The following is a 25,760-nucleotide window of genomic DNA, read 5'->3' as shown; positions in this document are numbered from 1 at the left end:
AACTATACACGCTACACAGCATCCTGTCCCCCCACCCCCGTTGCTCTGCTACGGCACAGACGATGGTGTATGAAATAATAACAAACACACACTGTTAAATTAAACTAACTAGTCGATTTTTGTTTTCTTTTCTGCAAAGGCGGTTGAAAATAGAAATAACTATCTTGATTTTACAGTGAAGAGATTCTTGTTGCAATGTATGTTTCAACACGACATTTCAACAAGACCTCTCAGTTTTGCAGCCCCGATTGTTTTATTGTTGTATTTATTGTAGCTGTGCAAAGACCAGACTAAGAGCTGAAATGGAGCTTGTGGAGGAGTGTTTACAATGCAGCTTCTAAGGCTGTGAAATGTAGTGGGGATGTTTCTTGTGTTTTGATGCTGGATCTGGGAAGACGTGGTTTTTAAAAATATATATTTTTATTGTTAGCAAAGAATTTACTTTTATTTTTCTGGTTTCTGGGCTTTTGGGAGTGTGTGTGCTGGAGATGAAAGTCCTGAAACAGGTCTTGACTCGACATGTAATGTTTTTTCCATGCATCTTATTAGAGTTTGTTAATGTTTTGATTAGCAGAACTGTGTGGGCTTTGGTTTGAGTGGTTGCAAACATTCTTTGATCCTGAGTTTTGGGTTTTGTTATGAATTTTTTTCTTCATAGCTTTGTGTAGAAAAGGCTCTGTATGTAGAAAAGGTGATAGCGGAGCAGAAATTTTGGAGGCAGTGATTGTATTTGATGGATTAATACTTTCATATAATGAAGCATTTTTATTTTAATGGTACTAGTGTTTGGCATAATATAAACAGGCTATGTAAATATTCAAGGCCCTGTGTCTGTTTCTAGAGACTGGGGGGTGGGATGGGCATTGATACTGAAAGCTTCGATACTCCCTTTTCAGTACTAGCAGAGGATGCCCCTCATCTTGCAGAATTGAGTCCTGATTAAGGATTTGTAAGTTAGTTTAAAACTTTCATTGCAGTGGTGCCTAGATGCCTCAACTAGATCAGGCCCCATTGTGCTAGGCACTGTACAAACATAGAAAATGACAGTCCCTGTCCCCAAAGAGCTTGCATTGGAGTCTTGGCATCTGACAGGTGGATTTGCCAAATATAAATTTAGAGTCAAAATGCCCTGGGGCAGAGAGGTTGAAAGTGGTGGGTGGTGCTGCTCTCATTGTGCTCTGTTAGGCCAAGTCCCTGAGTAGCTAAAACTTTTAACTGCAGTTTTGCTATAGATGAATTGGCCCTGATTCTGTAAGGAACTACAAGTGGATCAAACCTTGGGCCTATGCAGAGCCCCATTGAAGTCAGTGGTGTGTGTTCTGGGTGGGTGGAACGGTCATGTTGCTCCTCACAGGACTGAGATTTTTTCCCATTTGTGTTTATATTTTTGAGGTGTGAAGGATTAATAACCGATCTTCAGTGTTAATCTCTATTTTCATGATGACCAGTCTGAAATGTGCTTTTTCTTTAAGGCAAATGAAGACGTCAGGTTAAAAATTACATTAAAAAATCCATAGAGGATTGGGAAAATTCGAGGAATTAAAACCAAATGTATCTTTCACCATTGCTTCTGAATTTTTCTTTTTGGACTTAATTTGGCTTGGACATTGAAGATAAGCTGGTCTGTTTCACTTTTTAGTCACTTTCACTGTTTGGTTCTTTACCCTAGTCCAGTGGATGCTGCACAGGTTTCAGGGCAAATTTTAAATGGAAACAAATCTGTTGAAATATATAAAAATATGATTACATAATTTTGTTTTCACTTAAAGCATTGTCCTGAAATGCAGCTGGATGCAGAGTTCATTTTATAACTCCAGTCAGGAGTTTAGTCTGTAACTTGTGGTTTTATTTATTTACCGTTTCACAGAAACTATTTTGAGTAGAAATGGCTACATTAAATTTTTCTTAATTCACTGAATATTTTGTTTGGTGTTAAATCCAGCCTTGCAACATGTGCAAATGAAACATCGTACCTTTTTGCTAGTGCCTGAAACCCAAAAAGTGAAATTATTTTGTCCAAGCTGGTTGAAGCACAAAAACAAACAAACAAAAAAAACCCTGCAAAACCAGGGAAAAGTAAATGGAGGTTTTAAAAAAAATCTTAGTTTTTAACCTGAGTAATTCAGGTAAGGAATTTAAAAAAAAAAAAGACTTTTTACCACCCTTTTAGTATTAGATTTTATTAAAGCTTTTTCCAGCACGTAAATTTAGGAACTAACTTCCATTGAACAGTGTGCTAAAATAAATAATACTTATCAAAACATTATGACTTATCAGACTGGGATAGTATTAGAATCCACGTTTGCACTGTGCCTGCTACCATGGGGCCTGATCTCTGGTTGGAGTATTTGAGTGCTCATGTAATATAAAAATCTCTAAGATCTCTATAGAGTGCTGGTATTTTTGCATAGCCACCAACAGCATATTAGGTCCTGATCCTGCAAGTTGTCCCAGATGAAGTACAGCTTGCCAGATCAGGGCCATAGTTTTGGGTGTCGCAGTAGGACCTCTTGTGCACCTAACCTTTGAAATACAGTGTGTATTCTATTGTTCCTTTCACAAATAATCAGCTGTTTGGGGTTCACATTTATCAGTTGCCCAAGATTTCCATTGTACTTATCCAAGTAATTTAATGTACTTTAGGACCAGTAGGGTTAGGACTCATGTTGCAGTAGTACTTAAATCATGACAACCTTATTATTTATTTTTTCGCGGTACAAAGAGATCTCACTGTAGCAAGACTTCCTTTTGTGACTGCCCAAATTGAAGTGTGTGGGGGGAGAACTTCTAGGATAGTAAATGTTAATTTGAAATAGGGGAAGGATGAATAGGCTAGTAATCTCACAGCTCCCTAGTTTGACTAGCTTGTCATTGGGAACAGAGAAAACATAAATGTGGGTCTTTCAGATATTTGTCACATGGCCCCATAGAAACATTCTGAACAGGTAAAAGCTGGTGAACTGTAAATCTCTTCTTCCTAAGCACAACTTTTTGGATAGCTATTGAAATAAACTGACTTTTCATTACTAAAACAAACATAATCCACTCCCAAAAGTTTCTTCCAGGGGAAGATGTGTGCAGATTTGTGACTGCAACACAAGTTTGTTTGGATAAAAACTTTTTCCAGAGAAGAATAAATGTGGATAAAGCAGAGGGCTATAATATAATGTTATAACTCACTGAAACATGACTTGGTTTCATTATGAGAGATTGTCAGAAACTTCTTATGTAGCATTCAAGAACTCGGTGTGTGGGTGTGTATACATGTAGGTTTAGAGTAGGAAATAGGTTTTTGTCATGTTGGTGCAGAGATGAGGGAGCTGTATGTTTTGGAGCAAAATTGTTAGAAGGTTTGTATGTGTAAAACTTGAATTTGTCAGGAAGCCGTAAGACCACATCTAGAGTAGGCCTGAGCCTTTTCCACTAGCAACAGCGCTTTTGTATTTGACTGTGGAACTGGAGGGGACTGGCATCTCTGGAGTTGCTGTGCTAAAAGATCTGTAGGTAAAAGACAGCAAGGAAACTAGTGCAATTTTGGAGCTGTAAATGCAGAGGCATGTGGAGGTGATCATCATCCCCTGTGACTCTGGTGCAGCTGCATCTAGAGTATATTGTCCAGTTTTGAGCACCTGTATTACCAGGAAAGTGTTGATCAATTAAAGGGAGCAACAAAAACTCCTAGAAGGCAGCAGGCATTGATTTAGGAGGAAAGATTAAAAGGGCCACACCTTGACTGAGTGTGAGAAAAGGTGATTAGAGTTATCAGAAGGATGTAAAAATCAAAGAGAAAAAGGAGTTCTTTTGGGTGGTACATAAGGAAATAACTTGGAGTTATGGGATGAAATTAAGGTGGGGGAATCTAGGAAATCTTTCTGATAGTGAGATGAGCTGGCAGCTCTTGACAAATCATCCATTGTCACTAGCAGGAAGACTTACTCTATTGTATACTGATGCTTGACATGAGCACAGGGCTTGTGGTTGGCTGGAATGGAACGTTTGAAGCCTCCCGGGAGTTTCAGATATATAGCAGTAAAGCTAACGGACTGCAGAATTAACACCCCATTGAAACAGTGGTGGAGGGATTTGAGGGAATTCTCCTCCTATGTAGCTGCACAGGACTTTCTTGCAGTGGAGCTGGGGTAGATCTACTGCAAGGAGTAGTTGGGGACAGGGTTTAGGAAGCCTGCATTGGATATGTGTGTGTCACATACAGTTCATGAGCGTCCTGCGTGCCTTTCTACAATGGGGATTTAGTGTCAGGGCTGCTGCTATGTAGCTTTGTCAGGTATCTCCACCTACATGTGGTGCAAGGGCAGGTGCAAATGTGCAATAGGCTACTCTAGTCTTGAGGCTGGAGTAGCAGTCCTGGAGTGGGCTGAAGGGCAGGGATAAAGAATTTCTCTCCTGCTGTGCCAGCATTTGGACTTAGGCAGTTCATATGTCTCTGGTTCATTATGTTTTTCTGAATTTACAGAAAAGCAATGCCCCATCAAGTCACATCCTGGAGAGTTTTCTTCATAGCCATAAGGGCGAGAAGCTTAATTTTTGGAAAAACTGAATATCAAGCCCCCAATTAACCAGGGACAGTTTCTTGCCGGTCATTGATGAGTGCACCCTTGATATTGTGCTAATTGTGTCATTGTTCTGCAATCAAGAGGAATATAGCATTTTATCATGCCACAAGATTATACCAAATACTTAGGGCAGTGTACAGGGTGAGCCATCTAGAATGTTTTCAGTATTCTGCAGACCAGGATACTTGCTGTAGACTATAATTGAATCATGTGCAGGCCGTCCTACAACATGCAGGAGGGCAGTGTAAGCCAGTAGAGAGAGGTACACCAGGAGTCAAGAGACATGGATTTTGTTCCTGGCTTTGCCACTAATCCACAGTCGGCAAGTCACTTAGATTTCTGTTTTCCTATCTGTAAAGTTGATAGGATGCTTACCCGCCTTTGTAAAGTGTTTTGTAAATCCACACGTGAAAAGCCTATGTAAATGAGAAGTATGAATATATGGGTGAAATGTTTCTCACTTCCTATCCCGCAGTGCTCAGTCCAAATGTCCTGCATAAAGAACACAGCTGCTTTTCAGAAGACCTAAGCAGAGCTTTTCATTATTCCAAGCATGTTAAAAGTGCTACTCACACTATAATATGAAAACAACAAGGAGTCTGGTGGCACCTTAAAGACTAACAGATTTATTTGGGCATCAGCTTTCGTGGGTAAAAACCTCACTTCCTTGTATCTGTTGCCCTTTCCCTATTAAGCACTTTCTCTAATTCATGGTTGATAAAAAAAAAAAAAAAAATCAGTGATTAATTTTTAATTTGGTTTTTTTTTAATTTAAATTAGTTTATTTTAAATATATTTTTCAAGTTTAAAAAATAAAGTTGAAATTTAAAATTAAATTTGAAATGGACAACTTTTGTTAAGGCTTTACTTTATTATAATCTACTAACATAATTTAAATTAAACAAAAGTATTAAATAGTACATGTTTGCTGCCAAATTTTAAAGAAAGTCAAACCACTGAACTGGTGGAAGAAGTCACTGGTTAAGTACCCGGAACAGAGAGTTTGTTGAAGTGCTAAACCAGCCTTTGACAGCAGTAGCTTCTTCTGGAGGTGCAGAGAGAATAATTGATTCATTTCAGTTTATGTAACTAGTTCAGCTCAATGGCTAATTCATTCAAAGTTGAGAAACTGGGAGCTGAAAAAGAAAGTAAGTTTGTTTTCTCTTCCAACTACGAGTAAAAACTAGGCATGAAAGGATGAGATCTACTAGTTCTAAAATCTTGGAGGACATGAACATAAAAATGGCCATACTGGGTCAGGCCAATGGTCCATCTAGCCCAGTGTCCTGTCTTCCAACAATGGCCAGTGCGAGGTGCTTAAGAGGGAATGAATATAACAGGCGATCATTGAGTGATCCATCTCCTGTCATCCACTCCAAACTTCAGACAGTCAAAGACTGGGGACACCCAGAGCATGGGGTTGCATCCCTGACCAACTTGGCCAATAGCCATTGATGGACCTGTCCTCCATGAACTTACATAATTCTTTTCGAACCCCATTACAGTTTTGGTCTTCACAACATCCCCTGACAACAAGTTCCACAGGTTGACTGTGCATTGTGTACTTCCTTTTGTGTGTTTTAAACCTGCTATGAATTTCATTGGGTGACCCCTGGTGACATGGTGACCAGAGATAATCAGTTTAGTTCGCTAATTACCAATAATACTTCCTTTGTTTAATAAATTAGTTTTAAATACAAAACATATTTTGGTAAACTTTTGATAAACTATTTTTTGTTATATATCCATCCCATTTAATGTACTTTTAGTTAATAAAAACAAATAAATAAATGCTTTTAAAATATATGTTGTTAATCATCATTTAGTAAATAAATGCATCATTCACCATTTTCTAACTATATAAAATATATAAAAATTAAGAATCTGAATAAATGTAAGTTAAGCTATATGGTTGCTTACATAAATGTATATACATATAACATGTCCTGTTGGTTAGCAAAAAGCAGCACCAAATTTAGCATGAAGGCTATAATTGCAAATCAGTATGTTTTAATGGTTACCAGCCAATGAGAATCCACCTTTCTTCAGGGAAATAACTGAAAAGTACAAATTCAAAACACAAAACCAGTGATTGAAATTGAGGTTTCTTACTTGATGATTTAAATCTCGCTAATCTGCCCTGCTCTAATTTCCCATGGACCTCAATGTGCATATCCAGTGCAACCAAGTGTTTTGAGTAACTGGCTACATGTAAACCAACGGTGGGGTGAAATGCGGTATTATAATGGTATTTTTTTTTTAAAGGGAAAGGATTGGAAATACTTTTTTAGGAACTTACATCTCAGATACTGTAGTATTTGAACTACAGACTTGCCTGAATTGCTGTGAATTTTATTTGTAGTTTGACCCAACTGTTTCAACAGATTTGATGAATGTGGGAAACCAGAAAAAGTTGAAATAGAGAATGATTTATTCATCTCCTTGCCAGTGCAGTATTGTTCCTTACAGTACACGTACTAGTACTTTGTCCTGTCTAGTTCTAAAGGTGGCAGGCAATGGGACTCTCACCATTTCCTGTGGAGAAGATTTTATATTCAAATCAACAGGGCTTGACAAATCCACTCAGCAATGGCAAGTAAGAAACTTTCCCTTGTATATATTGTGGTGAAGACTTGGCCTTTAATCTCTGTGGATTTGAAACTATTTTTTTGTCTTTAATCATTATGGTTGTGAAGATAACCAGAGTGTAAGCTAATTCAGTGTAGTCAGGAGACATCCTGAGGGGGTGGAGAGGTATAGGCTACCTAATATCCAAATCTTGTGAAGCTGAGCTCTTTGGTCTATAGGTGTGGTAGGTCATATTCTTGACATGGACTTCCAAAATCCTACCTCAGTTGTGTGCAGAGGAAACAAATTGATTTTGTGTGGCCTCTAATGATCCCTTTCCCATTTGTCCTAACCCCTATGTGTGCTAGTGTCATACGCAATAAATTTCCAGGCTTGTCATCTACTGAAAGACTCATCAAGAGTTGTGTTTTATTAGCTTACTACTAGCTAAAAGTTGCACTGTCCCATGGGTGTAGTAATTCATAAAGTTGGGTGGGGGGAGCTGAGAACTTAAAATTTGGACTTAAACTATTCTGAACAAAAAGAGCTGCCAACCATGCTTGTAGCTGTTTCCATCACTTCACATTGACTTAAGACATTCTAGGCCTCAGAGTGACAGTTCTGGAATCTCATTATATCGGTTTTATTTCTCTCTTTATGCTGGAAGTGCAATTATCGGAGTGTGGCTTGTCTGTCTTCAAAACATGCCCTTCCCTAGGTTAAATGAATGCTTCCTCTTTTCCCATCCACCTAAATATATTTCAGTACTTACAGACTATACCTCGTACCTCTGGTCTTCAGCGTGTATCAAGATCACCAAGGTGACACAGTGCACATACAAATGAATATCATGGACGCTACATTCAAGGCCTCCATAGGGCTTTAGCTAGTGCATGGTATTTATTTGTGTTTTGATGCTGGAGATGTTGTTTTGTGTATTCAGTTACTTAAGTAGATCAGTTTTATCGTAAAGCACCTGGGTTACTTGGCTGGATAGACTCTCTCTATAATGATTTTCAAGTAGAAGGAAATACGTGGGCTCCATGTGGCACATTGGAAGAATTTATTAGCTTAAATTATTGAATTTTTAAAGTTGACTGGTCAGTCGTGGAAATCACTGTGACTCTGAGTTGCTGATAGGTGTAACAACGTGAGCAGTTGTGCACCTGTTATAACTTGAGATCAGTTCATGCTCACTTGTAGTTATGGGAGCACTCCTGCTGCCTTCAGTGAGCTACTTGCATGGGGAAGAGGAGCAGGCTTTGGCCCATTGTCTCTATTTTAGATTTTCATACAGTGTAATTCTCTTCTGAAGGGCATTATTGTCAGATACACAACAGAACTACCATGTCAGTTTTTCTCTCCTCTTCAATTTTTCTTTACAAACATTGCTCCTTCATGGATTTTTCTACTTTTCTTTCCTACCCAATAGTCCCCATGCTTCTGAGGCTTCAGTAGTGAACAGTTAGTGTGTTGTTATTTATAAAACTATAAGTGTTTAAGGTCCTTTGAAAGGGGCCCTGGAGTGAGAATCGGGAGACCTGAAGTCTGTTCCTTCTGCCACTGAAGTGATTTGCCCAAGATCACACAACACTTCCCTCTGTGCCTGAGTTTCCCTAGCTGTAAAAAGGGATAATGATACTAACCCTCCTCTGTACATCACTTGAGATCCCAATAAGAGCTAAATATTGTTTGTTATTGAAATGTTCAAATATCTAAATACTTAATTAAAAATATTCTATAGCCCATGTGAAATCTGGGGTTAAAGTACGGTGAGTCCATCCTAATAGGTTGTGTGGGAGAAGCATATAAATACAGGAGGTGCTCAGTTTGGTTTTAATTCGTTTGATCATGAGAAGTCCTGTTCTTTTGGTGCTGAGGGAGTGAGGATGTTGCATCTCCATGAGCTCTTCCCTGGGTGTTCAGCTCTCACAGGAATTTCAGCAGGGCAAGGTGGAAGGCAAATGACTTTTAGAAAATATAGTAGTACATGTGCTGAATCCTCCAGGGGTTCGCTTTGGGAGAGCTCAGAGCATATATACAATTTTAAGTGTAAACATTTGCACTTAAATAACACTCCTCTTCTTTGTGCTTTAAAGACAACTTGCAAAACCCTAGGTCACTTCCCCAGGTACAAAAGAAAGAGAGGTGATAGGTTTGACTTGTGGAAGTCACAGGTGGTTCTCACTTGACTGAGCTGCTCTGACCTTTTGAGGTTTGGCTTCTGAAGTATGAAATGTGAAATGTGTGCTTGTTGCATTTGTTTTCATTTGGGCCTGGCTAACTTGCACTGATCAAGTGGTTTCAGGAAGTCACAGCTTCTAGCCTAGTAATGTTTGTTATGTGAATAAGATTTGCCAGAGATTACTGACATTTGCAGATGCTGCTAAATTGGTCCATCTTCTCAGACATCCCGCCTCCAGCAGTAGCCAATTCCTGATGCTTCAGAGTAATGTGAAACCCCTGTAATGCATCTGCCGAACTGAAATGAGAGGGCAGGAGCCCCCCTTTCCTGACACTCGGAGAACTGGTTCATTCCTTAAAGCATGAAATTCTTAGTGCAGGAGACTAGTTCTTTTTCCCCCACAAAACTGAAGGCTGGTCCAGGTCTGCACTTTTGTACCGGCATAGCTTTGTTGGTCAGGGTGTGTGTGGGGGAAAAACACACCCCTTAGAAACCTAGCTATGTAGACAAAGCTCCCAGTGCCTAAGAGGGCTTCTCTTGTTGTAGCTAACATTGTTTGGGGAAGTGATGTTCTTATACTTGGAGAACTCCTTCTCTTGGTGTACGCTGCATCTACACTACAGCACTATGCTGGCATATGTTCAGTAGTGTACCATAACCTGAGTTCCTGACTGATTGATTGCTCTCAGGGAAGGAAGGATGGACCTTGAAATATCTCTCTCAGCTGTATGAACCCAGGATCTTGTATGGACCTCTTTCTCTGCATGAGCTGCACACCAGTTCACAGGCTGGATTTACCTAGCTTTTCCTCTTCATCTTAGCCCTCAATTACTGGAGGCCAGGGCCTTCCCATGTATAACACTGTTTATCTAGTCCTTGTGGAGAAGCAGGATCCTCAGAGGTTACTAATGGACCTGCTGTGCTTTTTTGCATAGATACAGGCATGCTTCACTGCCAGACTCTTCAGTCTGCACAAGTGACCCTTTATTACTCCGGTGGAAGGTGGGCTGTGAATCCATGCACCCAGACTTCTCTTCTCAGTCACAAGTTTGAGACGTTGGCCAGTAATGGATGCTTCAGAGGAAGGTGCAAGAAATCCCATGGTGACCAACTATGGAGTCATTTGGTCATAAGGGAGTTTTGTTCCTGATGTCCTCAGTTGTCATGAAACATGAGGATTTACATGCTGCTTTATACAAACAAAAAACCCCCAAACAAAACAGATGTTGTTATGAATGTCCTCATTAACAATATCAGTGTCTATCCTTTTTAAATCCCACTAATCTATTAGCTTTATTATTTCATGGCAATGAATTCCAAAGTTAAGTATGCATTGTGTATAAAGGTATTTCCTTTTATCGGTTTTCAGTTAGTTGCTTTTGAGTTTCGTTGGTTGTCCCAAGGCACTGATGTTATGAGAGGGGGTAATTAGGAGCACCTTATTTACCTTTTCTGTACTGTTTGTTATTTTGTATACCTCTATCCTATCTCCTCTCTGAATTGAACAGTCCCAGTCTTTTCAATCACTCATCATACAGAATTCCCTCCATGCCTCTAGTCTAAGGGTATATCTACACTACCAGCTGGATCGGTGGGCAGCGATCGATCCAGCGGGGATCGATTTATCATGTCTAGTCTAGACATGATAAATTGACCCCTGAGCGTTCTCCCGTCGACTCCTGTACTCCACCACTGCGAGAGGCGCAGGCACAGTTGACGGGGGAGTGACAGCAGTCGACTCACCACGGTGAAGACACCACGGTAAGTCGATCTAAGTACGTCGACTTCAGCTACGTTATTCACGTAGCTGAAGTTGCATAACTTAGATCGATTTCTCTCTCTCTTCCCCGCCCTCCCGCCCCCCCAGTGTAGACCAGGCCTTAGTCATTTTTACTGGTCATTTTTAAACCGCCTCAATTTCTGCAATATCCTTTTTGAGCTATGGTGACCAGTATTGCAGACAGTATTCCAAGTCAGGTCGTACAGTTGAGATATATAATGGCATTGTAATGTTTCCAGTATTATTCTCTATCCCATTCCTTATGCATCCTAACATTTTGTTAGGTTTTATGACCAGTGCTGTAAACCAACCAGAGGTCTTTGTTGAAGTGTCCTGATGTCCAGGTCCTTTTCCTGTGTGATTATACATAGTTTAGAACAGGGGTTCCCACAAGAAATTTTTTGGTGGCCTCAGAGTGCGACCACCAACTCTTGCTGGTGCCCACTTTGACAATTTGTCCTAAAATATTTATTTAACTTCAGGAAAAACAAATAAATATGCACATCCAAATCATTGTAATTTATTTATGTAGGGTTTTTTGCAGACACAATAATAAAAATAATGTACAGTTGTCTCTATTCTTTACTGGACCTAAACAATAGAAACAAAATAAGGTGCTTTGCACATTCTTGTCTTTTTGTTGTTTCTTTTGCTTTTTTTGCCCCCCCCCTTTTTTTTAGACTTGCTAGCTAGTAAGGCTGCTGCTGTGAAAACTGATATTTGTATGTATCACTTTTCATAGCAGACTTACTAGTTAGCTGGGAGGCAGTGAAAAGTGATATTAACAAACATACAAATATCACTTTTCACAGCAGACTTACGCAGCCCCGGGAAGCCAGGGGACAAATTAAGCTGTGCATGGAGAGGTGGATAGGGAGGCAGTGGGGGTCAGGGGTGATGGGGTGGGGGTGGGCGGGAAGACCCCGGGACTGGAGCCTGAAGCCTGATTCCCTGCGCGGAGCCTGACGCCCACCACCCCAGGGCTGATGCCGGAAGCTTGGAAGGTGGGGAACTCACACCAGCTGCCTGCTCCTCTGGCATTTGTGGCTCCAAATGTGCACATCTACCAATGTGATATATGCCATCATGTGCCAGCAATGCCCCTCTGCCATGTACATTGGCCAAACCGGACAATCTCTACGCAAAAGAATAAATGGACACAAATCTGACATCAGGAATCATAACATCCCCATACCTGCCGCCCCCCCATTTCCCTCCCCCCCCCCCCCCCCGGTGCGCTGTGTTCCTGCTCCTCTTCCTACCTCCAGGCACTTCCCGCTGCAAACAACTGTTTGCTGGCGCTTTCCAGGAGGGAGGAGCAGGGAGCTGCGTACTCAGGGGAGGAGGTGGAGAAGAGGCGGGGCAGGGCTGGGGATTTGGGGTAGGGGTTGGAATAGGGGCAAGGAGGGGGCGGAGTTGGGGTGGGGACTTTGGGGAAGGGGTTGGAAGAGAGAGGACAGGCCTATGTCCTGTAGCAGGGTCAATTACAGTAAGAGGGGAGGCAGTGTGGTCAGTGGTTACAACAAAGGTCTGGATGTCAGGAGAATGGGATTCTGTTTCCAGTTCTGCTATTAGCACGCTGTGTTATCTTGGTTAAGTCCCTTCACCTCTCTGGGCCCCTGTTTTCTCTTCTGGAAAACAGGGTTAATGATACTTAGCACTTTGCAAAGGTTGGTTTGAGATCTCAGCTGAAAGTCGTTACAGTAAGTACAAAGTATTCTGTAAATGTCACTTGTCCAGATTCTGACTGTGGTTGCTCCATAAGGCTTGACAACAGGCTTTTCCTAGTGTGCCCCTAAGTTCTCTGCTTTGAAGTGGTTGTTTATTCCTCCTCCATCCTTTTTAATGATACGAGATGTGATCAAGAGGCAGCTAAGACTCAGTTACATAACTTGTTGCTAGGGTTTCTCTTTGGCAGCTCTACCCTGATATCTGTTTGCATGCTGACTTTCAGGCACGCAGGGTTTTTCTGTTAAGCAGCCAACTCCCAAACCAGCTAACATTTCCCCCCCACCACCACTATTTTAAAATTCTAAATGGATTTGAGAAAAGTTATTACTCTTGTTAAAGTGAAGGATTGATACCAAACAGCAGAGTGGACAGGTGTTTAGCAGACTTCCACCTCAGAGGGTTCTGGTTTAATACACCTCAATCCTGATCTCCAACACACCTGCTAAAACAGTCCCGGGGTCCCACAAAGGATTGCCAGTGCATCACAGTCCTGATTTACAGCATCACCTCTTATTCTACTCTAGTCGTAGGGCTCCCTACAGCTCTGCCAGACAAACAGAAAAATTGTCCTCAGTCCAGCACCATATTGCCCTCCACAGTAATCAGGACCTAATTCTCCTTTCCTCTTTCATGCCCATCCTACTAATAAAATACTGTGCAAATAAGGGAGGGACCATTGTTTTCTTTGGCAAAAGATGAACGTCTGAGAAAATATTGAGCCAGAGAAGGTGCCAAAGATGTGCCTGCTATGCCAAAGGAGAATGTGTCCCAAGATTGTCTTTAAGCCGCATTGTCTCTGCAAGGCCCCACATTGCAGCCCCATCAGTCTGTCTGTGAGGACTGCATGGGACTCCTTTCAGAGCATGTCATTATTCCTTGATCAGCCAGTGGAAGTTGTTGTTTTGAGTGGTACCAAATTCTTCCCACCTTCTTGAGACTAAGCATGCTGAATCCAAAGCTCCAGCCCAGGATTTAAACCTGGCAGCACTGTCATTCAGCCCCGAATGCCAGTTTTATTGGTCACAAATTTTCTTCCTGGCTGCTGCTATTAGATATGCTTTGCTAGCCTAGATGCAGATGGCAGCACAGTATCAAACTGGTTGTGTCCAACATGTGTGGCCTATGCTTATTTTGTATATAATATGTGGTGAATTTATCCTCTTACCTGGAAATCATGTTTGATAAGGGATTACTAGTGGAAGTTGCTTGTGGTCAGAGGCTAGTCTCTTTCAGAACTAGAGATTATTTCACCCGCCTTGTCTCTCTAATATCCTGGGACCAACACGGCTACAATAATGAGAAAGTTAACATTTTTATCCAATAACTGTGCTTATCATCAGCTTTTCCATACTAGCCCAGTCTTCCACCTGAGTTGTTGTTTGCCAGATTTGTTATGTTTTGTGTTTTGGTTCCAAATTGTAATTAACTAGTTTTAGTGGCAATTATTGCTTTGGAAGAATCAATTTAAGATTACCATAGATTGGCACCTCTTCAAATTCCCCTGTCTCCATCTGCTGGGAAGGAAGGAGGATACTCAGACATCAGGGACTGATATAAAAATGGCTCAGTAGAAATGGGTTTTGACTCTTTAAAATGCATATAAAATGGCAGCTTATCAATTATTCTGTCAGCTCTGAAAGCACATTATAAAAATTGCATTTTCTCTGTTGACACTTTAGATTATTAGAACAAAATATTAAAATTATATATTTACTTTCCATAATCAATGCTATTTGTTTAATTTGCACTCTGAACTCAGCCTGGACAATGTAACCTAATATATTTCTGTCAAATCAGCAGTCTCTAATAATTTTCACTTTTTGTCTCTCATGCACTATAACAAAGCTGCAACATTAAGGTTCCAAACACTGTAGAGGAACATTTAAATCCAACAGAAAAGAAACCAAGCCTGTTTTCACTAGATATTTGACTTAGTTTTCGTGTCGGGTTTAAAGATTACTTCACTGATCTTACATTTTATTAAGCCTAAGTGTCTAGCCTAACTTTTCAAAATCTGTTTCTTTTTGCAAAACCTCAATTTGCGGCCTAAAATTAGTCTGACAACATCACTAACATCCATTAGGCTGGCTTTCTGGGTACGACATCTTTCCCTGGCAAACGATAGACTTGATTTAATGAACCTTTTCCCTCTCTTACATTTTGATTCTGACTCAGCTAAAACGATATTTCAAATGCAGAGAGAAATATCTTTTATTGGACCAACTTCTGTTGAAAGCTCCTCTCTCTCTCACCAATAGAAGTTGGTCCAATAAAAGATATTACCTCACCCACCTTGTCTTACTTTTTCGTTGGTTTTCTTTACTAGTTCTGATACATGGGACACTTCTGAAGTAGTAGATTTCGTTTTTAAGGGAGGGCTTCACTCCTGATTGTGTCCTCCCATGTTCTCCTACCAATCGTAGTTAATCTCTTTCAGAATGTGACTGTTTAAATAAATGAAGGTACATTGTCAAGGTGTGGTCATTGGTCACATGTGCATTGTAGGAAAAGTGTGTTCCTGGAGTTGTGTATCTTTATCTTAATAATTACTAGTGTGTTTATTTTGATGTAAAAATCCCCTATTTCAAAAAAATTTCATGAACTTGAATGTACTTAATGTTGCTTATAGAGTTTTTTAAATCTTCCATAAAGGCTGTCAATTATTTGAACTTCCAGTTATGTTGCTTTTTCCTCATGTCCTTTCAGTGATGTTCAACTGGTATCTTTTTGTAATAAATTCTCTTGAATCCCAAAAGCTTGCACTGTATACTCCTGGGGGCATTCTGCGCCAAAAAATTTAAAATGCTGTGCACAATATTTTAAAATTCTGCAAATTTTAGTTGTCAAAATAACACTACATAATCATGCCAGTTTCAATTATTTTGGTAATTTAGTTCAAAATACCTGTCCGCAAGTATGTCTGTAACAATACAGACACACACTCAAATTCCCCCAGGAGCAGAGAGTTAAAGAACCCCCTATGACAACCCAGTTCCTGTTTCTCTGCCACCTTTCTCCCCCCCCCCACCCCCCGAGCCCAGCTGGGGGGGCGGGGGACAGACACCCACAACCCCTTCCCCCCCCCCCCAAGCCACCTACAGGGTCCCCCCCAGCCAATACACCCGAACCCCCTCCTTCCCAGAGCCCAACCACGGGGCCCACCCTTCCTGAGACAAACCCCTCCCCCCTCCTCCCCCCCCCCCCCAGCCCAGGGATCCAGAAGGAGAAACAGCCTGATGCTCAGTCCCAGGCCTGCACAGAGTTTCCTGTGCGCCGCCCTCTCCTTCCCCCAGGGCATGCTGGGAACTGCAGCTGCCAGGAACCCTCTAGCTCCCTCTCCCTCCCCCCAGCAGCCCATTTCTGTGGGGAAAAGGAAATTCTGCGCTTACAACGTTCATTTCTTCAAAATTCTGCATTGCGCGCTGGCGCAGAATTCCCCCAGGAGTAACTGTAAAGTGAGAGGTTAAAGTGTCGTAGTTTATCTTGTTTCCCCACTGAGTCCTAGCTACTGTCATGTAGGATATTTTGTACTTTCACTTATCAAAGGATAAATAATTGGTTTGATGCTATTTCCCCGACTCTCTCTCATTAAAAGGCAGATCAGAAGCGGCGCACAGAAATTTCCTTACTAGATGACATTTCATCGCAATGTCCGATCGTTTGGGGCAAATAACCAAGGGAAAGGATGGGAAAAGCAAGTACTCGACTCTCAGCCTGTTTGATAAGTATAAAGGAAAGTCAATAGAAGCTATCAGAACTACAGGTAAGCAATGCCAGAGACAAGCTAGTTAAGGTTTCTCTTGCAGGGTATGTCTTTACTGCAGTGTTAACTCAGTTGATTGGCACCTGCATGTGAGCAGCCACACTACAAAACCAAACTTGAGTTAATATGTCCCCACTGGCGCTACACTCACCTGTGTATGTCGCTAGGACTTCTGAGTAAGCTGCACTCTGATGGTTGCATGTAAGATACAGGAGGCAATTGTCCCGCTGTACTCAGCGCTGGTCAGGCCTCAGGTGGTGTATTTTGTCCAGTTTTGTCCACACTTTAAAAAAGATGTGACCAAAGAGGGAGAGTCCAGAGGAGAGCAACAAAAATGATAAAAGATATAGAAAACCTGACCTATGAGGAAAGCTTTAAAAAAAATCTGGGCCTGTTGAGTCTTGAGTAAAGAAGACTGAAGGGGGACCTGATGATGATCTTCACATGTGTTAAGGGCTGTTATAAAGAGGATGGTGATAAATTGCTCTTCATGTCCCCTGAAGGTAGGACAAGAAATAATTGGCTTAATATGCAGCAAGGGAGATTTAAATTGGATATTAGGAAAAACTTTCAAACTCCTAAGGATGGTTAAATACTGGAATAGTTTACCAAGGGAAGTTGTGGAATCCCTGTCATTGGAGGTTTTTAAGAACAGGTTAGTCAAACACCTGTCAAGGATGGTCTGGGTATTCTTAATCCTGCCTGAGCACAGGGGACTGGACTAGATGACCTCTCAGGGTCTCATCCAGTCCTATATTTTTATGGTTCTTTCCCAATTAGTTGTGGGAGAACTTGTCGGTTCTTTGGGCACATGGGGGAATTGTGGGAAGGCATTGGAGGACTATCAGCACTCAAGCGGTTTAACCTGTGTCCTCACTGCAAAGTGAACTGGTTACCAGTTCGATTAAAAGCCTCACTCAGGTTTTAGTCTACGCCCCAGGGCAGCTAGCCAGGATGTAAAGCAAACTAAACTCTGGCCAGAGGTTTTTGTGTGTGGATTGGAGCTGGGTTAGGAGCCCAGGTGAACTCTGCAGTGAAAATATACCAGAAGTGGGGATACTGAGGTCAGAAAACTGAAACTAATAGGCTGGGTTTATTCTGAACTCAGTGTGGGATGGAAGAGTGGACAGAAGGAAGATTTTATCTCAATTTAGTAAACTAGGTCTAGTGGTTAGAGCAGAGGGGACTTGGATCCAGGACTGCTGGATTCTATTTCTAGGGCTACAGATGTGTGGCCTTGGACAAGCCACTCAACTCCTCTGTGCCTTTATCTAGCTCTGAAATGGAGATGATAATTCTATTTACCTACGTGATTATAGGTGATGAGACATAATGCACTGTTTGGAAAGCACTGTGAGATCCAACAGAGAGACAGGTTCAGTCCTAGCAAAGTTAACTGAGCCCTTCTTCCTGCTGGAGAAGATAAACTTGATGTTTTATGTGGTTTTCTAGATGAGGCTTTGGGCTAGAGCTTTAAATAAAAACCCACGGCCTTGTCTGATCTGCATAGTTACTAACAATCCCAGGACACTTTCCATAAGAGGAAGGTTTTTGCCTCTGTCCTTGGCCAATATCTCCTGTCTTGTCACTGTTGTGTTTGGGTTATGTGCCAGCTGATTGTCAGTCCACCACAGAGGTGACAGCATTGCAGTGGTTCTTTTGGAGGAGAGAGTCTGTATAAATATGAAGTACTCACGTTATAGAAGTGCATATTAGCATTGCTGTTGCAGTGTGATTCTGCAGGTTAGGGTCAGATTTTGCCACCCTTACTTTCATTAAGTAGTACCTTACTCCTATTTGTCCCATTGAAACAAATGGGACTATTTGAGGGGTAAGGCATATAATTGAGGTAAATGAGGGTGGGAGAATCTAGCCCTTAGTGACCTGCTGTCCCTGTCACCAGTTATTCCTAGACATGGCTTACAGAGTCTTGGGAAAGTTGCTGCTGCCCGGCGCATGCCACCTCCTGCAAACTTGCCAAGCTTGAAGTCTGAGAACAAAGGAAACGACCCCAACATCATTATAGTACCCAAGGACGGTACAGGATGGGCAAACAAGCAGGATCAGCCAGACCAAAAGAGGCAAGTGGAGCAATTCTTATGCTAAACCCTCTCAAACAAGAAACAGAAATTATACTCCGTCATGCTGAGCATTCTCTTTGGGCTTTACTAGTGACTTCTCCCCAGGTGGGATTGGTTACATGTAGATTTAAGAATACTGTTGGATTACTAGATCCATAGAACCCTGCGTGTATACAAAATTTGTATCTGAATCCGATCTGCGATCCGCAAACATAGTCTGCGGATAGAAAGCAGATATCCACAGATTTTGATGGCTCTGAAGATCCAACCTCTCTTTTCATTCCTCTCAGCAGGAAGCACTCTGAATCAGTACTGAGCCAGTGCACAAGCTTCATATGAGGGGTCACTGTATTGCTAGAGTTGATTGTCTGCTTTACCCCACCTAATCTCAGTTGTTCTGTTGTCCTTTCCCAGTTCCAGTGCGACGGCTGCACAGCCGCAGGAGTCGCTGCCGCAGCAGGGTTTGCAGAAATCTGTCTCCAATTTACAGAAGCCGACACAGTCAATCAGTCAAGAGGTAGGTGCAAGTGGCGCTGACGACTGCTACTCAGTTTTCCCCGGGCCCATGCAGCCTAAAGATTGACCGATCATTGACCTCTGGAATGTTCTGCTGCTGTTACATTATCAAATCTATAGGAAGAGTTCAGCTGAAACCTAGGGAAAATGGCTGAAATATAAGGAACTTGATTTGCATTTGTTAAGGCACTTTATTTTGGTTCTCATTTAAAGGTAGTTAGGTGACAACAGATCCAGTTGCTACTTCTAGCCAAAGGTTTCACTTGATAAGAAGTGATTTGGTTGCGCGTGACAAACAGCGAGTGTCAGGGCCTGAAAAATCCCCTAACAAGTGAGACGTTTCCCCCGCCAGTGAACGTTCAGACCTAGCCCCTCTATAAGCTGCAGAATTTAAGCTTCTGTAGCTGAAAATTCTAAACCTGTGAGATTTTTGGAAAGTCAGGGCAGAAGAAGGGAGGTTGTTGGGTGTATGACAGAGAGTGAAAGTCTTCCAAGCATAAGATGTGGCGTAGAAGAAGGCTGAAAATTGAGTGGAAGAATGTGTGGGAAAAGTGGCAGAGAAGGGAGACTTTGGCAGAGGAACAGACTGAGAACAGGCAGAGGAAATAGACAGGGAAGCCAGTGAAAGTATCCAAAGCAGGAGAAGTCAGGGTCCGAGCGAGGAAGAGGATTTTGGATAGATTGGAATGGGGGAGTTGCAGAGAGAGGAGGTGGCGGTCTCAGTTGGAGGATTGGGGCACTAGCAGGATCTAGTAACATCTGGATTATACAGTGATCTGACCACGATGGCATTGTCTTGTTTTACTTTCACCCAGAAGGTGAGGTACTTTCACGAGGGTCTTTTTCTTTTTGCAGAGTACAAATTCAGTGCCAGGTGGGCCAAAGTCATGGGCACAGCTGAATGGAAAGCCAGCAGGACAAGAAGGTGGTGAGTATGATTATGAATAATGGAGCAATGTACGTGCACACTGCTTTATAAATACACATGATGAGGTCTCTTCCATGATGCACTCCCAGTCTAAAGGTTTATCTAGACATAGGTAAACTTGCACTAGTATAACTACAATGAGGTCATTACTGTCTATGCTGTTAATGGCTTCTGCTTGACTGAGGATCCTGAAACCAAGGTAACATTTTGAGCAGAAAAATTAACTCCTTAAATTGGGATCTGTCTGATTGGGAATATGGCTGTTTTTATACAAGATGTAGGTTCTAGTTGCCATGAATATTGGTATTTAAGGCTCAGAAAGAATAGCAGTAGGCCCGTGGCACTGAGCTTTTAACAGACCAGGAGCCACTAGCTCTTCAAATAAAATTGCAGAGTGTCTAAAGAGTTAAATAGATTTAGAATGCAAAAATAGATGTAACAAGCTTATGAAAGCTGTCTCAAAGCTCAATCATCAAAGCAGACGCTTACACTTGCCTGAGGTGACTACCAGCACAAATACATATTTAACCTTTGTATCTTTTTTTTTTTTTTTAATTGCCGCTTTCTCTGAGATTGTTGCCATATGGACCCCATCTAGGGTAGGTTTTAAATCTGTGGGCCAAATTAGCATCTCCTAGAGAACTGTGGTCAAACATTGCCCTCTAAGAAAGTGCTAATGTGCTTTGAGAACTCAGTATAGATCAGGCCATTGTTAAGATACAGTACTTAAACCTGAGGAAAGAGCTACATGCAGGGCTAAGAAGAGCTTAATTAGAGGATAATTGAATCATAGAATCACAGAAATCAGGCTGCAAAGACTTATTAGGTCATCTTGTCCTCTGCACCTGTTCTGCAACTGCTTTGAGCAATTGCATTTACAGTCTAGTTAAAGCAACAGTTTCCAGTATTAACAACAAGGATTGAGATCTTTGCCCATTTGCTCATTTATTTTAGTTATTGTGTCTTCCTTAAAGATGTCATTTTTGTTGAAGCGTTGGGGGGAGGGGAGAATTTTGTAAATCTGCTGTACTGTAATACGGTATTTGAATTATGAATTGGGCTGTGAATGCTGAAACTGTATGTATTTCCTGTCCAAAGGACTCTTCAGGGAAGGATGTTTACACTGCATTGCACTTACCCCAGTGCAGTGCATGCTGGGGAATTAGGCTCCATGCCGTTGATACCGGCACACAAATAATCCTTCTGTTGTGCAGCATTATCTGTTTGGGAAAAGCTTGCTCTCCCCCCCGCCCCCTTTTGCCGAGTCATAATGTAAATCTGTCCTGAAAGATGCTAGTTAACCTTAGCTGTTCATGCTATTAGAATTCTCACTAGTCAGACAGATCAGTGCAATAATGCAGTACAGTTAGGAACTTTGGTACTATAAATGTTTGAGATGTGACCCATCTCATACATTTTAAGAACATAAGAACGGCCATACTGGGTCAGACCAAAGGTCCATCCAGCCCAGTATCCTGTCTACCGACAGTGGCCAATGCCAGGTGCCCCAGAGGGAGTGAACCTAACAGGTAATGATCGAGTGATCTCTCTCCTGCCATCCATCTCCACCCTCTGACAAACAGAGTCTAGGGACACCATTCCTTACCCATCCTGGCTAATAACCATTAATGGACTTAACCTCCATGAATTTATCTAGTTCTCTTTTAAACCCTGTTATAGTCCTAGCCTTCACAACCTCCTCAGGCAAGGAGTTCTTACATGTTAAGACTGATAACTTTTGCCAAATGTTTGTTTGGAAATGCTACGTATAGTACTAACTTTTTTAACTGGAAACAATTTTCAACTATGGGATGAAGAACCACGATTTTGACCATGCAAGATCCTATGCTGTGAAACAGCATCTATGAACATGTTACAAAGTAACATTTTTTAAAACCTTCTCTCCAGAATTTAAAGGGACACTGTTAAAATAGGTTATGCTCTAAATTTTGCTAGTCTGTAAATGTTTTTTATGCTTTTACCAAAAGTGATAGAAATATTTTCATTTAAACTAATTTTTAAAGAAATTGTAAAGAAAATGGTAGGGTAGATTTTGTTTTGGCTTTTTTTATTGGTTGTTTTTTTTGTTGTGTTTTGTTTTTTGTTTTTTGGGGTTTTTTTAATTGACTAATCCTCTCCCTTATTGGAAACCTGAACACAACAGCACTGACTTAATGTATGAGTTCCAGAAAGTGAAACTGACTAAACAGGCCAATTCTGCTTCACTCTTCAGAGCAGAAATGGCAAAGATCTTCCAGTGTGTTTAATAAACACAGGTGGGGTGTGTAACATACAATTTTGAAATGGACTTTTTATTTGGACAATGCCCCTTTAGTGCAAGGAAACTGTTATCAAAACAAAGCACACACTACTCAACAGGCTCAGGATTTCTGTGCATTAGTTACAAAATGACTTTCTGATGAAGTGTTCTTTAATATTGTGTACGGTTGTAATGCTGGCAGTTTTCTTCTACTCAGTGTAATCTTGTGAATGGGTTTAGGATGAATTGCGGTTCACTGCTTTCTACTCACCATTGGATCTTTATAACAAACAAAAAGCCACCTTAGAGTTGCATTTTATGATAGCTAGAAACTCAGCAGGGTAACTCTCCAGTAAGAATAACTGAACCTGGACAGATTTGGTCAGTGATCTGTATCTTAATGCTATAAAGGAAGGCAGTATATGTACCACAGTGTAACACTTGATGCTTATTTATAACTTCTCACAGAGAACATTGCAGGGAGCATAACAACATAATTCTGCAGTGGACAAATAAAAGTTGGAGGAATCTGAATATAAATGTTTAGTGCTTCATAGCATTTCTGAAGTGAGCTTCCTGAATTTTCATTTCCAGTTCAGTGTGAATGAACATATTGTACAAAAATAATCGGGGAGCTGCAGAACTTTAATTAGTTTGGTTGAACACAGGAATTTAAATGAAACCCATGCATTAGTAGTGGCTAGGTACTTCAGTATGGACGTGTGTTGTCACGTTAGTCACAGCCAGGCATGTCACTAACTAGTTAGCAAATGCTGAGGCAGGCAATAATTTGTGTTTGTGCTAGAAACCGAGATTTTTCTCGAGAAAATTTTTTGTGCTATGGTTCCTGGATGATCACAAACAAGGCAGGGCTGTTGCAGGACGGAGCAGCCTTGTTTTATCTGAGTTGTGCTCTTATTTCTTCAACAGGTTCAAGGGCCTCAAGCCGACTGTTATCCTTCTCTCCCGAGGAATTTCCGACGCTGAAAGCAGCTGGCGAGCAGGACAAGGTTGGCAAAGAAAAGGGCGCCTTAGATCTGTCGTATGGGCCAGGACCAAGCCTCCGCCCCCAGAGTAAGTAAATGGCAGCATATTGCTTTCCTGCCAGCCAGCCAGCCACAACCCTTTAGATCATTTTTTTAAAAAGTGGAGAAATGGCCATCAGGCCAGTTTGCAGTAGTTTCGAATGCTTCCTCTCCCATGTTGTCTGTCACTCCTACAAGCCTCCATGGTCTGCTTGGCTCAGCAAATAACGACAGAATCTTGGGGCTGAAATTGGGCACTTGAGTTCTGCAGGACAGGCAGCTAAATATTTACTGTCATCTGCCTAATAATTACTTAAAAATTGCCCTTTGTGTGAGGGAAGAAGGTTATGTTGGGCAGTGGGACGCAAATGAAATATTGTATCAGTTCTGTTCCCTAATGAACATTTGTCTGTAGCGCAAACTATCACTTAACTGTAGCAGTACTTTTGATAGGAAATACCCACTATTGGGATAGCAGAGATGGTGTAGGTCAGTATTTGGGCTCACTGACGGCTAGTTGCATGCGTAAGCTTGCACAGTCACTGCTGCAGCAATTCCTTAGGCCTTGTCTACACTACGAGAGTACTTCGATTTTAGTTAATTCGACTATGTGGAATCGATATTACTAAGTCGAACGTGTGTGTCCACACTAAGGACAGTAATTCGACTTTGTGAGACTTTGTGAGTCCACACTAACGGGGCAAGCGTCGACATTGGAAGCGGTGCACTGTGGGCAGCTATCCCACAGTTCCCGCAGTCCCCGCTGCCCATTGGAATTCTGGGTCGAGCCCCAAATGCCTTCTGGGTAAAAAAATGTGTCGAGGGTGCTTTTGGGCGCCTGTCGTCATCCGTCCGTCACTCACGCCCTCCCTCCCTCCCTCCCTGAAAGCGCCGGTGGGAAATCAGTTCGCGCGCTTTTCTGATTACTGACAGCGCGGACGCCACAGCAGTGCGAGCATGGATCCCGCTGCGACCATCGCTGCAGTTGTGGCAGTTCTCAACGCCTCGCAGCTTCTCCTCCACCTGTACCAGAGGCAGCTGCAGATCAATCATGAGAGGAGGCTACGGCACCACCGTGACGGCATGAAGTCGGACACTAGCTCCGACCTCTCTGAGAACATGAGACCCAGCGCCCAGGACATCTCGCTGTCACTGGGTCTTGTTGATACTGTTGAACGGCGATTCTGGGCCCGTGAAACAAGCACAGAATGGTGGGACCACATAGTGCTGCAGGTCTGGGATGAATCCCAGTGGCTGCGCAACTTTCGCATGCGGAAGGGGACTTTCCTCGAACTGTGTGAGTTGCTGTCCCCTGCCCTGAAGCGAAAGGACACCCGGATGCGGGCAGCCCTGACTGTCCAGAAGCGAGTGGCCATAGCCCTCTGGAAGCTCGCAACGCCAGACAGCTACCGGTCCGTCGCTAACCACTTTGGTGTGGGCAAGTCTACCGTGGGGGTTGCTGTTATGCAAGTAGCCAGGGCAATCGTCAAGCTACTGCTATCTAAGGTAGTGACCCTGGGAAACGTGGAGCTCATCAGAGATGGCTTTGCCGAGATGGGATTCCCAAACTGCGGTGGGGCTATAGATGGGACTCACATCCCTATCCTGGCACCGGACCAACAGGCCAGCCAGTACATCAACAGAAAGGGGTACTTTTCCATGGTGCTGCAAGCACTGGTGGACCATCGGGGACGTTTTACCAATATCTACGTTGGATGGCCTGGCAAGGTTCATGACGCTAGGGTGTTCAGGAACTCTGGTCTGTATAGACGGCTGCAGGAAGGTCTTTACTTCCCGGACCACAAAGTAACTGTTGGGGATGTGGAGATGCCTACAGTCATCCTCGGGGACCCTGCATACCCGCTAATGCCCTGGCTCATGAAGCCCTACACTGGCGCACTGGACTCAGGGAAAGAACTATTCAACTACCGGCTCAGCAAGTGCAGAATGGTGGTGGAGTGTGCTTTTGGCCGTCTCAAGGGGAGATGGAGAAGCCTACTCACTCGCTGTGATCTCAGCGAGACCAATATCCCCATTGTGATAGCTGCTTGCTGTGTGCTCCACAATTTGTGTGAGAGCAAGGGGGAGACCTTTATGGCGGGGTGGGAGCTTGAGGCAAATAGCCTGGCTTCTGATTACGTCCAGCCAGACAGCCGGGCGATTAGAAGATCCCAGCGGGACGCGCTGTGCATCAGGGAGGCTTTGAAAGCCAGGTTCCTGACTGAGCAGGGTCTCCAGTGACTGTTCACTTTGTGGACACAGATACTGAACCTGCCCCCGTTTCTTTACCCAGTTACTGTTGACTATCCTTCCAAGTTACATACCCCCTTCCCCACCTTCCCAACAAAT

At 42.4% G+C, this 25,760-nt stretch overlaps 1 protein-coding gene across 4 annotated transcripts in view; it reads left to right on the top strand.

Annotated features, from left to right (window-relative positions):
- Nucleotides 1-25,760, top strand: part of PRRC2B (proline rich coiled-coil 2B) — a 73,257-nt gene that overhangs the window by 2,472 nt on the left and 45,025 nt on the right. For all 4 annotated transcript variants that reach the window (XM_065418839.1, XM_065418838.1, XM_065418837.1 and 1 more), the window contains exons 2-6: nt 16,434-16,601; nt 18,505-18,682; nt 19,097-19,199; nt 20,054-20,126; nt 23,317-23,460. In XM_065418839.1, the coding sequence (XP_065274911.1) occupies nt 16,487-16,601; nt 18,505-18,682; nt 19,097-19,199; nt 20,054-20,126; nt 23,317-23,460 (613 nt within the window). In that variant the 5' untranslated portion in view covers nt 16,434-16,486. The remainder of the gene's footprint in view (nt 1-16,433; nt 16,602-18,504; nt 18,683-19,096; nt 19,200-20,053; nt 20,127-23,316; nt 23,461-25,760) is intronic.

The sequence above is a fragment of the Emys orbicularis genome, chromosome 18 (assembly GCF_028017835.1).
Source record: "Emys orbicularis isolate rEmyOrb1 chromosome 18, rEmyOrb1.hap1, whole genome shotgun sequence".
Lineage (NCBI taxonomy): Eukaryota > Metazoa > Chordata > Testudines > Emydidae > Emys > Emys orbicularis.
Note: the sequence above shows the minus strand (reverse complement) of the source record. Positions and strands in the feature narration are given on the sequence as shown.